Below are 14,906 nucleotides of genomic sequence, written 5' to 3'. Positions count from 1 at the left end.
CAGTTTATATACATTCATATTACAGTATTATATGAGTTGCGACCCACTTGTGTCAATTTCTAGGTCCCAAATGTTAGCGATTTAGCTCCTTTAAAGAAAGACCTGCAATAGGCATATTTAGCTCTTGCATAATGAATGTTTAAGGGGTAGCCCTACAGCAACCTTTGAATCTTAAGCCCAGCCTTCACTTATCAGGGGTGGTGCTTGCGGGGCTGACAAGGAAAGTAGTATGTCTGGTTATTGAGATTGGACAAAAAACCTGAGGTCTACTTCTTTACATACATATATTCGCATACCCTTAGCAGTTAGAATTCCAAGAAGAGTAAGTGGGAAGAATGCTGCCATCAATCATCCCCATATAGAAGAAATGAAAATTAACACATGATACAAGTATTGGGTTGATGAAAATTTTAACCCCATTCAATTCCAATTAAAACAAACCAACAGTGAGGCTGATGTCCCCCACCGAAATTCCAAAATAAATAGATGACACATATTAATTAATCGCGCACATTTATTTTTTTCAAAAGTATCAAGCAATCAAACTGATTATCAACTATATACTAAGTTTCATCACTTTCTATCAGATAGAATCAAAGCATCAACGAATGAAATTTTAATAGTCTCCTGCTTTCTTTGAAAGGCGTGGGACCAAAAATCATTAAAGTGTATAAGTGAAGTTCAACACCTATTTGTGGGTCAAAAGATCAAAGTATATCACACTGTATTATCACTATAGATTACATAGTTCTGTCTAAATGTACAAAAATTAATATCTCTGAGCAACTTACTTAACATATTGACCTTCCTACTGAAGTTCGTTTACATTTAAATGTCATTTCCTCAGCTTTTAAATACAATTTAATCAGAATTACTTAAGCGGTGGTAGTCGATCGAGCAGTCAGGTCAATGGACTCATGACTATAAGGTGACGTCCCAGGTTTAAATACTGGCATCAGGCTTAGGCTGAGAAGAACCTTCCAGGTTAATATTAGCCAAGCTTTCACTTGTTGCGGGGGGTGGGGGCACACCTGCGAGGCTGAAGAGTTCTTTCACTGGGTATGTGTGTGCCAATGTGTACACTGGTCAGACTAGCTAGCAGCCCCCATATTTCTTGTTTTATCCACAGAACATGCACAACAGCCGAAACATCTGACACCATGTTGAGATTCAAATGAAAATCCAGCTGATTAAATTCATCAACATTCAAACATTAATTTATTCTATAAATTATAGCATAACCCGACATCAAGGAGGTACTAAAACTTTCAATCCAAGCATAGTTAAATTGAAAATTATTTTTTTTACTGTCAGGCGGGCTATACTTTATACCAGAAAACACCGGAAAACAACCGGAAAACACCATGTTATACTGAATACTGGAAAACACTGGAAAAACACCCTTAATACCGGAAAACACACTAAATACTGGAAACCACCCTAAATTGGTAACCTGGAGAAGGGCTATACTATAAACCGGAAACTAACCCTAACCCAGGCACACAGAGGACCAGGCTCCCGGTTACCTATTTAGGGTGCCAGTCTCCGGGTTACCTATTTAGGGTATTTTCTGGTATTTAGTGTGTTTTCCGGTATTTAGTGTTTTTCCGGTGTTTTCCGGTATTCAGTACAAAATGGTGTTTTCCGGTTGTTTTCTGGTGTTTTCCGGTATATAGTATTGCCGTGTCAGGCTAAGGGTAAGATACATGTACCAGTATTCAAATTTCTATATCTAATGCCCCATTAAGTAAAATATGGGTCAAAATAAGTATGTTTTAAAGTATGTATGTTTATTACTTACATACATAATAAAAACCTATATATAAAGTTATCAAATCACATGAGGCCTTACCTATTACCTGATATAATAATCAAATCACCAAACTACTTATCCTCCTATTATTGATATTAATATCATATCATTAATGTTACAATATTACAAACCGGGGTGGACCATTATTGCTATAAAATTATCTATGGTTGCAGATATGGGAATGATACTAGGATACATGTATCCGGTACATAACACAATACACATCATTGTATGGTTTTGAGCGTATTAACCCCAAGATTGTTGATACTGAAACATGTAGAAGGAACGTTGCCTCGCCCTGCCATTTATTTTACAAACTCAACTGGGAAGAAAGTTAAAATTATGGTTTACATTCTATCACAAACATATCATGTTGAAGGGGGGGGGAGAAGGGGATGTTTAGCAAAAATGAGACGACTAATGCATTTCCCTAATACAAGTGACGCAGCCACGAGCCGAGCACTGCCGGTGCGAGCTTTCTGTGGGAGTCCAGGGACATGCTCTCCCATAAGAGATTTTTGAATCTAGAGTCCCTGAAATGCCATTACCTGGAGTTTACAGAATTCTGATGGTCAGAAAACACTGAATTTAGCAAGAATGTGCAAAGTACTGTGAATCTGTGACAATTTTTGAAAAAGTGATACATCATTTACATGGACCTATATCTTCGATATATTGTTATGGTGAATATACATAAATTAGCAAAGATATGACTATGTCCTCATATTTTCGACAAGCATCCGTGCTTAGTCAAGCTTCACCACCGATTGCCGATTTTGTCAAAATCGATCATGTCCGTCAGGTAAAGCTCACACGCAAGAGTCAATATATAGTTTCATTACTGAACGCAAAATAGTTTTTACTAATTTGAGCTTTGAAAAACTGGTGCGTATTCTGATATCTAATCAAAGCAATCAAACCTATACACAGATATATTCATACCTATTATAAGTATTTGGGATTTTTCCCTACTATTTTGGCATTGTTTGTTTACCTTATTAATTCATTTAGTTGCTGATGCTTAATTTGAGACTGACTGTACTTATTTTTGAGACTCACAACATTTCAGGCTCAAAACAATATGTCCTCGATATTATGGATTTGGGTATGTGATGTTTCGGACTTGCTTAAAGGGACCATCCCGATATTAACAGAGTCTCAGAAATAAAAGTCTGTGTACGTCTGAAATTTAGCGCTAAAATATAGACGAATGGTGTATTTACCTTATCTCAAAATTTCAGCTCAAAATATTTGGTCGTGTGAACGTGAACATCAAAACCGCCTATCCGGACACATAACTTGACGACATAACCCTTTGAAGATTTCAGTTAAATTTTTCGTTGGGTGACCTGATAATCTATTGCCGTTACTTAAGAGGTCTATACAGTGCATGACCCATGTGCTATATTTGATAATGAAAGGTAAATTTTACCTAAACATTATTTTTATAAAATAAAAGTCTGGTTTTATCCAGACACCGTATAATACAGCTTGGGACACTGCCGACACCGGTCACCATTTCCAGATGAAGACTGACAGGTTTAGTTGTTTGAAAACATATCAGATATATTGCGTTCGTTGGTCGGCTAAAAGATAGAGGATTTTAAGGGCTTTAATACAAAATTAAGCAGTTTTATTCTCCAAAATATTATAATCGAGATTGGCCCTTTAATAGTGTGGTTCAGGGTTTGAAAAAAATCCAACAGACAGACAATATTTGGGGCTTATATTAACATTATATGATAAGAGAGAGACAGAGAGAAATGGGGTTTAACGTCCACTCGACACAAACTAGGTCAATTTGGGACCAACATATGGTTTAATTTTATTTACATAATTCGCCTGCGCGTAGGGGTCTTTAGCAGTGGGAGGAAACAGGAGGACCCGGAGAAAACCCACGAGGTTGGACAGGCGACCCTACTCCTTGTCACGTACAACCGGGGATTCGAAACCACGCCAGTCGACTCAATGACAGACATTATGATACAGCGCGCGCACGCTAACCATTCAGCCATCCAACCCCACTTATATGATAAGGCTTACCATGAAAACGTCATACATCAACAATGGAAGTCTGACCATGTTTGATTTTTGAGGATATAACCATTTGGACATGTGTTTTTAAATGCTTAAAATTATGATCGGCACCTATTATCAAGGGAGTGGGAGCTAAATCTTAGTGACAATACCACTTACAGTTCTTGGTTACATTAAAATTTCAAATTTTGCTCTGGAACGAAAACTTAATTCTGGAATCTTCGAACCTACGTACAAATAAAGATTGAATTTAACGTTTATATGCATACTCAGCCCTTTGTTTTTTAACTGGAGGGAAAGAGAGAGAGAGAGAGAGAGAGAGAGAGAGAGAGAGAGAGAGAGTTATTCGGCTGTTTTTATCAATTATAACGAGAAATTCGTGGTTTACCTATATAAACAAAATATACAGAAAGTGCTTACTGTACTTATAATATATTGTACATGTTAAATATCCTTTATAATAATCCTATTATGTTTACAATAATTATCACAGCTAAATATGAAAATAAATACACAACACATGCCCTAAAAAAGATTAGAATTCGAGTACCGTGACCAGTACCATAAGTTTACTTTAATGACAAAAGCCTGGTTAATCCAGACTACGGAAATACATTTCGTTCAGTTAATTTCCGGTCTCAGTTTTTTTGTGCATATTTAGAGCTACCAGGAATCCTCGTATTTAAGCCCTGTCGTTATTAAGCCCATGGGCTAAAGAATGAATTTAAATTTCGAATTTAAGCCCATGGGCTTAAATTTAAAAATTATTTTAGAGTTGTTTCCCTTTTAAATTGTCAAAGAACATGTGAACTACAGGCTACAAGATGTTCTCCAGTCACACTCCGGTCTTGTACTGCCAGATGAGGACCAACTCAGTGACGACCCATTCGAGGATTCCGGGTTCAGACGAGGACATTGATGGGTAACTGATGCTCACCATGCTAGTAAAAGCTATCCCTGAGATCTAATTTGTTCAAAGAACTTTGAAATTTAAAGTTTATGGACAGTTTCTTTTTGTATTTCAGAACATTTATGTAACAGTGTATCACAATTGTGTTTTAAAAGCCATTTTTGTTGATGAATTTGATTCGTTCCATTTAAAATTATAAAAAGAACCCAAATGTTTGTCGTTTTTTCCTCTTTTCGAATTTAAGCCCTGGGCTTAATTTCAGAAGAAATGTTTCATCACTGACATGTTCAAATTCAAAATTAAGCCCAGGGCTTAAATTCAAATACGAGAATTACCGGTAGCAACAACCTAACTTTTAAACTATGACAGCAATTAACCACATGGTTTTATGGTTAAATAAAAGTAAATTTCATAGTCTTACGGTGTCGGTAAGTTGCCGCGAGAGTGAGTTTAAAAGATAGAAAAAGGATGAAACTACATGAATTGACTCTGAACTCTGAACCGAGAACCGTTAAATATATACGTCATAATATTAATTGGTTACAATCAACTAACTAAGAAATAAAATCGCAGAGTTTTAGCCAAAGTTTTAATCAAGTTCATAACTAGGTATTTTTAAAAGTTCAAAGAGTAAAGAAGATTTTTTTTTTCCTGGCTTCATTGATAAATTATAAGTGAATGAATATTGTCACCTGATTGTCTATTTTGGGCGAATGTTTTTTGCCTTCACTTCTGTGCACATGCGACATTTACGTCGTGGTGATCACAGATGAAACAGGCCTACCTACACAAAATATCGATATTATTAATGAAAAAGACGTCAACTTTACACTTACTTGACTTACCGTACTAGGCCTACGTGTAAAATTATACATAAATGTTCCTAATCAAACGGCTGACAAATATAAGCGAGGATTAGCTTGATGAATATTACCAAAAAAATGCAATAACAAAACTTAAACAGATTGAAACTTTCATTTTTTTTTACCCGGGTGGTTTTAGTATTAGAATTCTTTCCCCTAGTTATGATCATTTTGGCCCTAAGTACCACTAGGATTTCCAGTCGAATATATCAGTCGATGGCTGATTAAAATTTAGGAATAGTTTGTGAAATTTAAATAAAAGACAGACTAATTCAAGCATTATTTATTATCATCGTTTTTGTTTATATTTATTATTTTCCCTCAAGTTCAAATTTGATTGTTAAAATTAAACCTTCATCGCGTTTCCCCTTCAATAACAATCCCCTAAAATAATGTGAACACCTCTCTTGACGAGTAAGGTCATCAACTAGGGTTAAAGCTTCTAATATCTCTGTAACAGATGACTATTCCCAAATTTTAAACAGTCATCGATTGATATATTCGACTGACAATCTCGATTGGACTTAGGGGTAACACGACATAAAAGGTAGAAAAGGTCCACAAACTCTGTCCTGTTTATCCTGTTTCTTCTTTGCATTATTTTTTTGTATTAACAAATAAGTCTGGATAATTACAACTGATTATTGATCAAACCTGGCAGCGAATAACTTGTTTCACCTGTCCTAACTCATGAAGAATTGATTAATTAATCACCTGTCAAATAAAACAAGTCCCACAAGCCGACAAGGTTGTGTTTATCAAAAGAAGGTTAGCACATAATCTAGGTAGTCATAGCTAAACTACATGTTTCACAAAGTCAGCGTCTACATATTTTAAATTGAAGCAAGCCTTAAGGTTAGACTATAATTTATAAATAATAATAATTCCGGTAATATAAATAATATGGAGAATAATCTCAGTGTCGCGAATTATTCATTTTAAATAGACAGTTTAATTTCTTCCTACTTGATATTTGATTTTGAAGCAAAATTATATAGCATGATTTAAACATACGTGTTTATATATATATTTATATTTTATTACTTGATTCATATAACTTCTAGCATTCTTATATCATATTTCCATGTAAATACCTAACCTATACTAAGTGTTCTCGTTATTTATGTATTTCAAATATTTATACCCATGCATCATACTTGCACTGAATACTGTGCCATTATTAAACCTGTTTGAGGTAAATGTGTATGTACATGTGCATACTCTTTGCCCTGTTAGTAAATGTATAAGATGGCAGTGGCTATTTGCCACATGTGGTAAGCAAAAATTTCAAAATAGCCTTACGACTACAGACCGCAATTGTTACCCGATTTTAATGAAATTTACCGATTATGATAACATTGATAACATCTCTGAGTAGTAAAACTTTCGGCCACTTCCGGTTGGTGCTTTCCGAGAGATGGGGGTTACCACACATTTCATGTGGCACGGCTACAGACCGCAATTATGAACCGATATCCATGAAACTTAGAGAATATGATAACATTAATAATATCTCAGAGTAGCCAAAATTTCGACCACTTCCGGTTAGCAGTTTCGGAGATATCAGGTTACCACACATTTCATGTGGCACGGCTACAGACCACAGTTATCAACCGATTTCAATGAAACTTGCAGATTATAATTACTTTAATAATATCTCAGAGTAGCCAAAATTTCGACCACTTCCGGTTAGCGGTTACCGAGATATCAGGTTACCACACATTTCACGTGGCTCGGCTACAGACCACAATTATCAACCGATTTCCACAAAACTTACAGAATATGATAACATTAATAATATCTCAGAGTAGCCAAAATTTCGACCACTTCCGGTTAGCGGTTTCCGAGATATCAGGTTACCACACATTTCATGTGGCACGGCTACAGACCACAATTATCAACCGATTTCAATGAAATATATAATTACTTTAATAATATCTCAGAGTAGGCACGGCTACAGACCATAATTATCAACCGATTTCCATGAAACTTACAGAATATGATAACATTAATAATATCTCAGAGTAGGCAAAATTTCGACCACTTCCGGTTAGCGGTTTCCGAGATATCAGGTTAGCACACATTTCATGTGGCACAGCTACAGACTGCAAATACCAACCGATTTCAATGAAACTTGTAGATTATAATTACTTTAATAATATCTCAGAGTAGGCAAAATTTCGACCACTTCCGGTTAACGGTTTCCGAGATATCAGGTTACCACACATTTCATGTGTCGCGGCTACAGACCACAATTATCAACCGATTTCAATGAAACTTGCAGAATATAGTTACTTCAATAATATTTCAGAGTAGCCAGAATTTCGGCCACTTCCGGTTAGCAGTTTCCGAGATATCAGGTTACCACACATTTCATGTGGCACGGCTACAGACCACAATTATCAACCGATTTCAATGACACTTGCAGATTATAATAACTTTAATAATATCTCAGAGTAGCCTAAATTTCGACTCCTTCCGGTTAGCGGTTTCTGAGATATCAGGTTACCACACATTTCATGTGGCACGGCTACAGACCACAATTATCAACTGATTTCAATGAAACTTGCAGATTACAATTACTTTAATAATATCTCAGAGTAGCCAAAATTTCGACCACTTCCGGTTAGCGGTTTCCGAGATATCAGGTTACCACACATTTCACGTGGCTCGGCTACAGACCACAATTATCAACCGATTTCCACAAAACTTACAGAATATGATAACATTAATAATATCTCAGAGTAGCCAAAATTTCGACCACTTCCGGTTAGCGGTTTCCGAGATATCAGGTTACCACACATTTCATGTGGCACGGCTACAGACCACAATTATCAACCGATTTCAATGAAATATATAATTACTTTAATAATATCTCAGAGTAGGCAAAATTTCAACCTCTTCCGGTTAGCGGTTTCCGAGATATCAGGTTACCACACACGGCTACAGAACACAATTATCAACCGAATTCCATGAATTTATGATAACATTAATAATATCTCAGGGTAGGCAAAATTTCGACCACTTCGGTCTGTAGCCGTGCCACACGAAATGTGTGGTAACCTAATATCCCGGAAGTTGCCGAAATTTTGGCTACTCTGAGATATTATTAATGTAATTATAATCTGCAAGTTTCATTGAAATCGGTTTTGTAATTGGTCTGTAGCCGTGCCACATGAAATGTGTAGTAACCTGATATCTCGGAAACCGCTAACCGGAAGTGGTTGAAATTTTGCCTACTCTGAGATATTATTAATGTTATCATTAACTGTAAGTTTCATTGAAATCGGTTGATAATTGCGGTACGGGGACTTGCCACATGTGGCAAATAGACTCCGGATTGTCTTACCACATGTGGCAAATACATGTAGCCCCAGCCGTATATGATAAATTAAAATTGTCGTTAGTCTTGCGTGTAAATATATATACATGTATTATTTGTCATTGTTATAAATTTATGTAAATGTTTATATTGTATGCTGTCCTCGTGGATGTTTCGATACAATAAAATCTTATCTTACATGTATATTGAGTGTTGATTGCCGCAACCACCAAAGACCCGTAAGATTTCTTTTCACATACTACAATAAAATCAGGATTATCTTTTAATCAACTTTAATTATCCCACTTTGTTGTTGTTGTTTAATATTTTCTGAAAAGACTATTCTTTTAATAACCGTGCATATGTTGTATAAATATTTTTTTGGGGGTAGGTCATTTTCAAATCAGCATATTATTCTTTTTCTTTAATATATTACTTTTACAAGAAATGATGACTATCAAAGTGCAGCTAATGTTTTATTGTTTGACGTTTGTTAGAGCCTTTTACTAATCACATGATTGTGTCATGTTAATATTTTCTTTCATGTTTTGAATTGGCCTATTTCAGATAAATTCATCAGCTTTTTTTTGTATATCACATACATCAAAATATAACTGAAACACATATTATATAAAACTTGCTTTTAGTAAACAATTAACACTGGAAATATTGCCATTCCTTAGGTCTATACAGTGCATGATCCAGTGCTTGGTGCATGTGCTGTTCTTGATAGTGAACGGTAAATTTTACCTGTGTTTTATTTTTATAAAGTGGTTTTGGGTTTATTATTAACTGATCATTTGACTTTTTCTTCCAACTGATTCTCAAGCACCAACTGTCGTGCACTAGAGTCCGAAACGCCATCGACTCGTGTCTGAAACGTCAAAATATATTTTTATTAAAGCCGAAATGTCATGCAATCTATAAAACCATGGTTAAAAACAGTCTTCACATCAGTCCCAGTGTGCCTCAGTAATTACAACAGTAATTGTGCGGATTCTAAGAGTGAAACCCCTCAAATACTTTATATTCATGATGTTTATATTCATGACCATTACATGGCTAGGTTTTTTGGATGACATTATCCCTTTTTTATTAATTTTATTTGTTGCCCCTCCCATCCTAATAATTCATTACACATTGTATGAAAGTACATTATAGTCTTTACATGTATATGTACTTCCTTAACAAAACTTTTTTACTGTAGATGGACTCTTTTATTTAGAATTTGTTCAATGCTTCAGATCCAACAAGATATATACTGTATCTATCGTATAGTGGATGATAAATTAAAGAATGGAGACAGACAGAAGATCAAGAAATGGAGGTGAAGAGCCTGAAGATTGGTCTAGACATCCTGTTAGTATTAGGCTTTTTACTTTGTCAACAATATTTGATAATTTCCCCTGCTTTTGTCAGTCTGTGCTAATTGGCCTGTACATGTATATGGAACTGTTTTCTATTATGGGAATCATATCTCCAGGCATGGAAGCAGAAGTTAAACTGTTTTTAGTATGCTATAGTTATGTAGACATTACTATCAATGATGATTTTGCAAAGGAAACAATTTACATTGTATCCTGATTGCTGATGTCATTGGATTTTTGGATATAGTCATAACTGCTGCCATAACTCTGAAACCGAGCAATCCATATACACCAAATTTCAGCCTCGGTACAGACCTAGTGTAGCCACCAACCCTGAACAGACAGACAGACAGACAGACTATCAGTTAGATTATGAATGGACTCCAGACAAATAACGCTATTTATTGCATTGATTGCTTGATTTTATCATCAAATAAATAGTTCATATGCATTTTCTTTTTATCAGTATTGAAAATATGTGTAACGCTTAAAATATATATATCACCCAACACTAAATGGTATTGAAATTCTGAAATGGATAGTTATATTTTGATTATTAAATTTTATGAAGGTGATACAGTACAGAGTTCATTATCTATTTTAAAACTTGTTTGTAATTTAAAACTTGCATAGCAGGATTTTGAAATAAAGATATAGAACATGTAGCAACATGTATGTGTTAAAGAAGCTAGTCAACCAGTACTGAAGGCTTGTTATTGATTTTAATTGTTAGATATACCAGTTTATTGTCATAATAGACAATAATAGATTGATGTGTATATACAGTAGTAGATATATGTTGATTAACACTTACAGCTGATTTAATATTTAACGTGGTAGTTAAACAGCTCTAGGGTGTGAGCGTAAGTGACTTTTAGATAGGGGATGCCTTCTCATTTTTTCCCACAGGACAGACCCCTACACGTGCTGAGTATAATAAAATAAAATTTGTCTGCAATATATCATGTAACCCTTGGCAAACAGTGGTACTAGTAGTAGTACTTTCAACAAGTTAGTCTGCGATAATACTCGGAATGGAAGCATATGTTAAACCCCAGTGGAAGTAGTGCTTCATAAAGAATTTCATATAACATATTCAAAATAATCCTACCTAGACCAAAACTATTTATAGAAAATCTAACAACTGGCCTACTTGCATCAAAGCATACATTATTCGGGTCATAATTATAAGCATCTGGTGAAGTTTTGAAACCACTATTGGCTATATATATAGTTGTAAGTAATCTTAAAACATCTACCGATATATCTAAACAAAGCAATCGCAGATTTATCTTAGATTCTACCTGTAATCTAATTTTAATGCTTCCAATATAACTCGTATAATCATAGTGGCAAACTGAAAATTAACATTTTACCGAACAGCAAATATCTCCATATTTCTAATACCACTTTAATAGTAAGTGCAGGGGACAGATCTATCTCAGATTCTGTGTGTAATCTAATTTGAATGCGTCAAATATAACTATATGGATTCAGGGGCTAGCCGTAAGCATCCACTGCTCTGTACAGTTCCGGGCCTATACTGATAGGCCTACAGACTTCACTCAAAATGAAAAACAAACTAACAATAAGGGAGGCAACTCAAGATAATATGAATTCTATGTTTATTCCGTTCGGTATCACCAAGCAGAAATGACAAAGTTGAAACTTTATTATTATTTTTTCTTCTTTTTAGGGAGATGGGGCACCAGTTCCCAGTGTGGTAGACAGTGAAAGAGAGGCTCTAGAAAACAGAAAACCTTTCACTATTAAAGCTGAATTTGATGTCATGCAGATATGTCTTACTGTTGTAGCCTTAATTACACGAACATGGCAACTAGGTGTTCCAAGATCTGTTGTGTAAGTTTCATAAAAATCGTAAGATAGTAATGTGACTAGGCAGATGCAGGCAAACATAGACAAAACATGCCAGCATGGTCGGAAAAGAATTTTCAGGATTTTTCTAGCTTGCAGCTAACAAAGAATGTGCATCTTAATGGGAGAAAATGTAGGTCGAGTGTACAGACTTAACTGTGGTGACCTCTTTAAAAAAAATCCTAGTGTTTGTTAGTGCTGATTTCAAGAAAAATTTTACCCTTGGATGCATCGGGAACAAACATCGATACTCGCAGAGGTAAATTTGGCTGAAACTCACATTTGGGACGAACATTTTTTGACTCAAATCTCTGATGTAAATTCTATAAACATGTAGCAATTATTACCACCTACCTTTAAATATTCAATAATATTTATCCATTTTTGTGAAGAAAATCCATGAATTATTTATCAAAAAAGCATGTCATATTTCTATCCAGTTTGTTGAAACACAATTTAATTTAAAAATGGATGATCAAGACTTTGTTTATAATCATAACAATGGAAGCAACGAAAATTGAGATTATGCTATTCTTATCAAAACTTCCAACATTCATAACTTTGCCTAGAATAAAGTAGATTGACTGAAATTTTCCATATATTCTTTTCTTATTATCTATTTTTAAACTTTTATAGCGAGAAATGTCAGTTCTTCATCAAATTCTTACAAAATGCATCTTTAATTACATTAAAATAGTATATATTTTTGACTTACGAGAGTTAGATTTGTGAATGTGAACGATCTGACTTGTACAATAAGGATATCTGCAATGATCACTGCACATGGATTGTATTCTTTCCCTAGGTTTGATGAGTTGCACTTTGCCAAATTTGTGTCTTTGTACTTGAGGAAAGTTTTCTTCTTTGATGTTCATCCACCTTTTGGTAAAATGATTCTGGCTGCATCAGGTATAGTTGTAACATCTTGTATCATGGAATTTTTGCTCTTACACTTGCTGCTTATTAAGGAAAATATGCCATTTACTTTAAAGGTTTTAGTTCAAAATGTGTAGCAGGTTGATAATGATCACTCAAACAGTTGATTGGCATTACATGACTGTGTTTAAACATTTGCCTCCAATTTTTTATTCACTGACCTGATAAATGCAACTATTTGATATCTTTTGTAAACAAGAGGTACATATATCTGCTACACAGCAACAACCTGAAAATTCTATAAACATGTTTGTCCCAGGCAGTAATTGTTAGCTTGGTATTTCTTTGGTTTGTTTAGAGGTTGCTTGGAACTAAAATAAAGGGTTCTGGGATTTCTCCTTTGAAATACAACATATATTATCCTTGTGCTACTTCATACCTACAGTTTGATTCATATTTTTTGATGGGGGGTTGGATGGTCGAATGGTTAGCACGCGCACGCTGTTTCATATGGTCATTGAGTCAACTGGCGGTGTTTCGATTGCCCGGTTGAACTTGACAAGGAGTAGGGTCGCCTGTCCAACATCATGGATTTTCTCCGGGTCCTCTGGTTTCCTCCCACTGCTAAAGACCCCTACACACAAGCGAATTATTGAAATAAAATTGAACCATGTGTTAGTCTCGAAATGACCTAGTTTGTGTCAGTGGAGGTTAAACCCCATTTCTCTAGCCTTTCGTCAGCTACTCTCCCCGGTTTTTATACTGTAGCAGTAGCAATGTTAATTCTTGAATTATTAAAATATGTTCACATTTATCAATGGCCGAAAGTTTTCGTGCTGAAGGTTATTTATATTTTATGATGGCTATGCAGATCTTTTTACAGCATTTGTAATTTTCTACTTTCCTACATATATGTTTGAATATTTTATAATCTGTAATACATGTAGATCTACATGAGCACATAAACTACTTGTATTACCAAAATTAAGGAAATCTTTCTCTGTATATATCCAAGGAGTAATGCACCACATCTACTTGCCACGATGTGTGTTATAAATGATACGTTTAAAAAATTGTAAGTTGTTCACTGTTTGCATACGTGTATAGCCCCACCTACTGAATGGATGTAAAAAGACTACTGATAAACATTTTCCCTGAGATTAATTAACAAATCATTGGGTTCGTATTCAGACCGGACTATATATTGTACATGTTTTCATGGCAGCATTACTATTTCACAAGGCTTCAGATTTATCGTTGATAGTATAGTATTAGTTTAACCCTCGCTCAAAATTAACATATATGTATTCAACTTAAAGATGGGTTCCCGCTTACAAACTGGGTGATTTAATGGTATATATGGACTAAAAACATATTCAAACTAATTAATTTGTCATAATTTTGCTTCAAATCCTTCTCAAACATTGTAATTTTGAAGGAATGTCCTGCTATAAAAATTCGATCAAACCAGGTCATGTTTACGTCACGTGACTTACCTCTCTTGGAAGTCAGAGGACGATGTTGTCTTTAATCGCTTACTATTTATTACAAATATTGAATCCTAATTAAATTCTCAGATTATCCACTACCCGCGTCTTTTTCCGTCATCTTTATCTCAGTAAGTGCTGTACGTCTAACTCTTCATAAAGTTTATCAACTTGTACATCAAGTCCTCAATGTTCTCGTGTGACCTTTGTCATCACGCGTGCAGAAATTCCTAATCGTCGGGCTGTCGATTATGGGAACCCTTACATTTTTATCCTGTATACGCTCCATGAGTGTTTTTCGGGGAATCCAGTATTTTTCTAGTAAGATTGGGTATCTCTACTTCCCATATATACCA

The 14,906-nt window shown here is 35.0% G+C and overlaps 2 protein-coding genes across 6 annotated transcripts in view; one reads left to right on the top strand and one right to left on the bottom strand.

The window, feature by feature from the left end:
* The window catches only part of LOC126807753 (putative glycerol kinase 5), a 37,122-nt gene extending 31,352 nt beyond the window's left edge, over positions 1-5,770 (bottom strand). Inside the window, exon 1 of one of the 3 annotated variants that reach the window (XM_050532559.2) lies at positions 5,749-5,770. The gene's annotated coding sequence lies outside the window, so the exon portion shown is untranslated. The other 2 variants (XM_050532549.2, XM_050532540.2) reach the window with 2 other exon arrangements.
* A 417-nt stretch (positions 5,771-6,187) lies between these two features.
* The window catches only part of LOC126832683 (protein O-mannosyl-transferase 1), a 43,928-nt gene continuing 35,209 nt past the window's right edge, over positions 6,188-14,906 (top strand). The window contains exons 1-5 of one of the 3 annotated variants that reach the window (XM_050563567.2): positions 6,188-6,391; positions 9,629-9,684; positions 10,190-10,304; positions 12,009-12,172; positions 12,993-13,096. In XM_050563567.2, coding sequence (XP_050419524.1) covers positions 10,242-10,304; positions 12,009-12,172; positions 12,993-13,096 — 331 coding nt within the window. In that variant the 5' untranslated portion in view covers positions 6,188-6,391; positions 9,629-9,684; positions 10,190-10,241. Of the gene's footprint in view, positions 6,479-9,628; positions 9,685-10,189; positions 10,305-12,008; positions 12,173-12,992; positions 13,097-14,906 lie in introns of all 3 variants that reach the window. The other 2 variants (XM_050563559.2, XM_050563553.2) reach the window with 2 other exon arrangements.

The sequence above is a fragment of the Patella vulgata genome, chromosome 1 (assembly GCF_932274485.2).
Source record: "Patella vulgata chromosome 1, xgPatVulg1.2, whole genome shotgun sequence".
In the NCBI taxonomy this organism is placed as follows: Eukaryota; Metazoa; Mollusca; class Gastropoda; family Patellidae; genus Patella; species Patella vulgata.
This window is presented reverse-complemented; position numbering and strand designations above follow the sequence as displayed.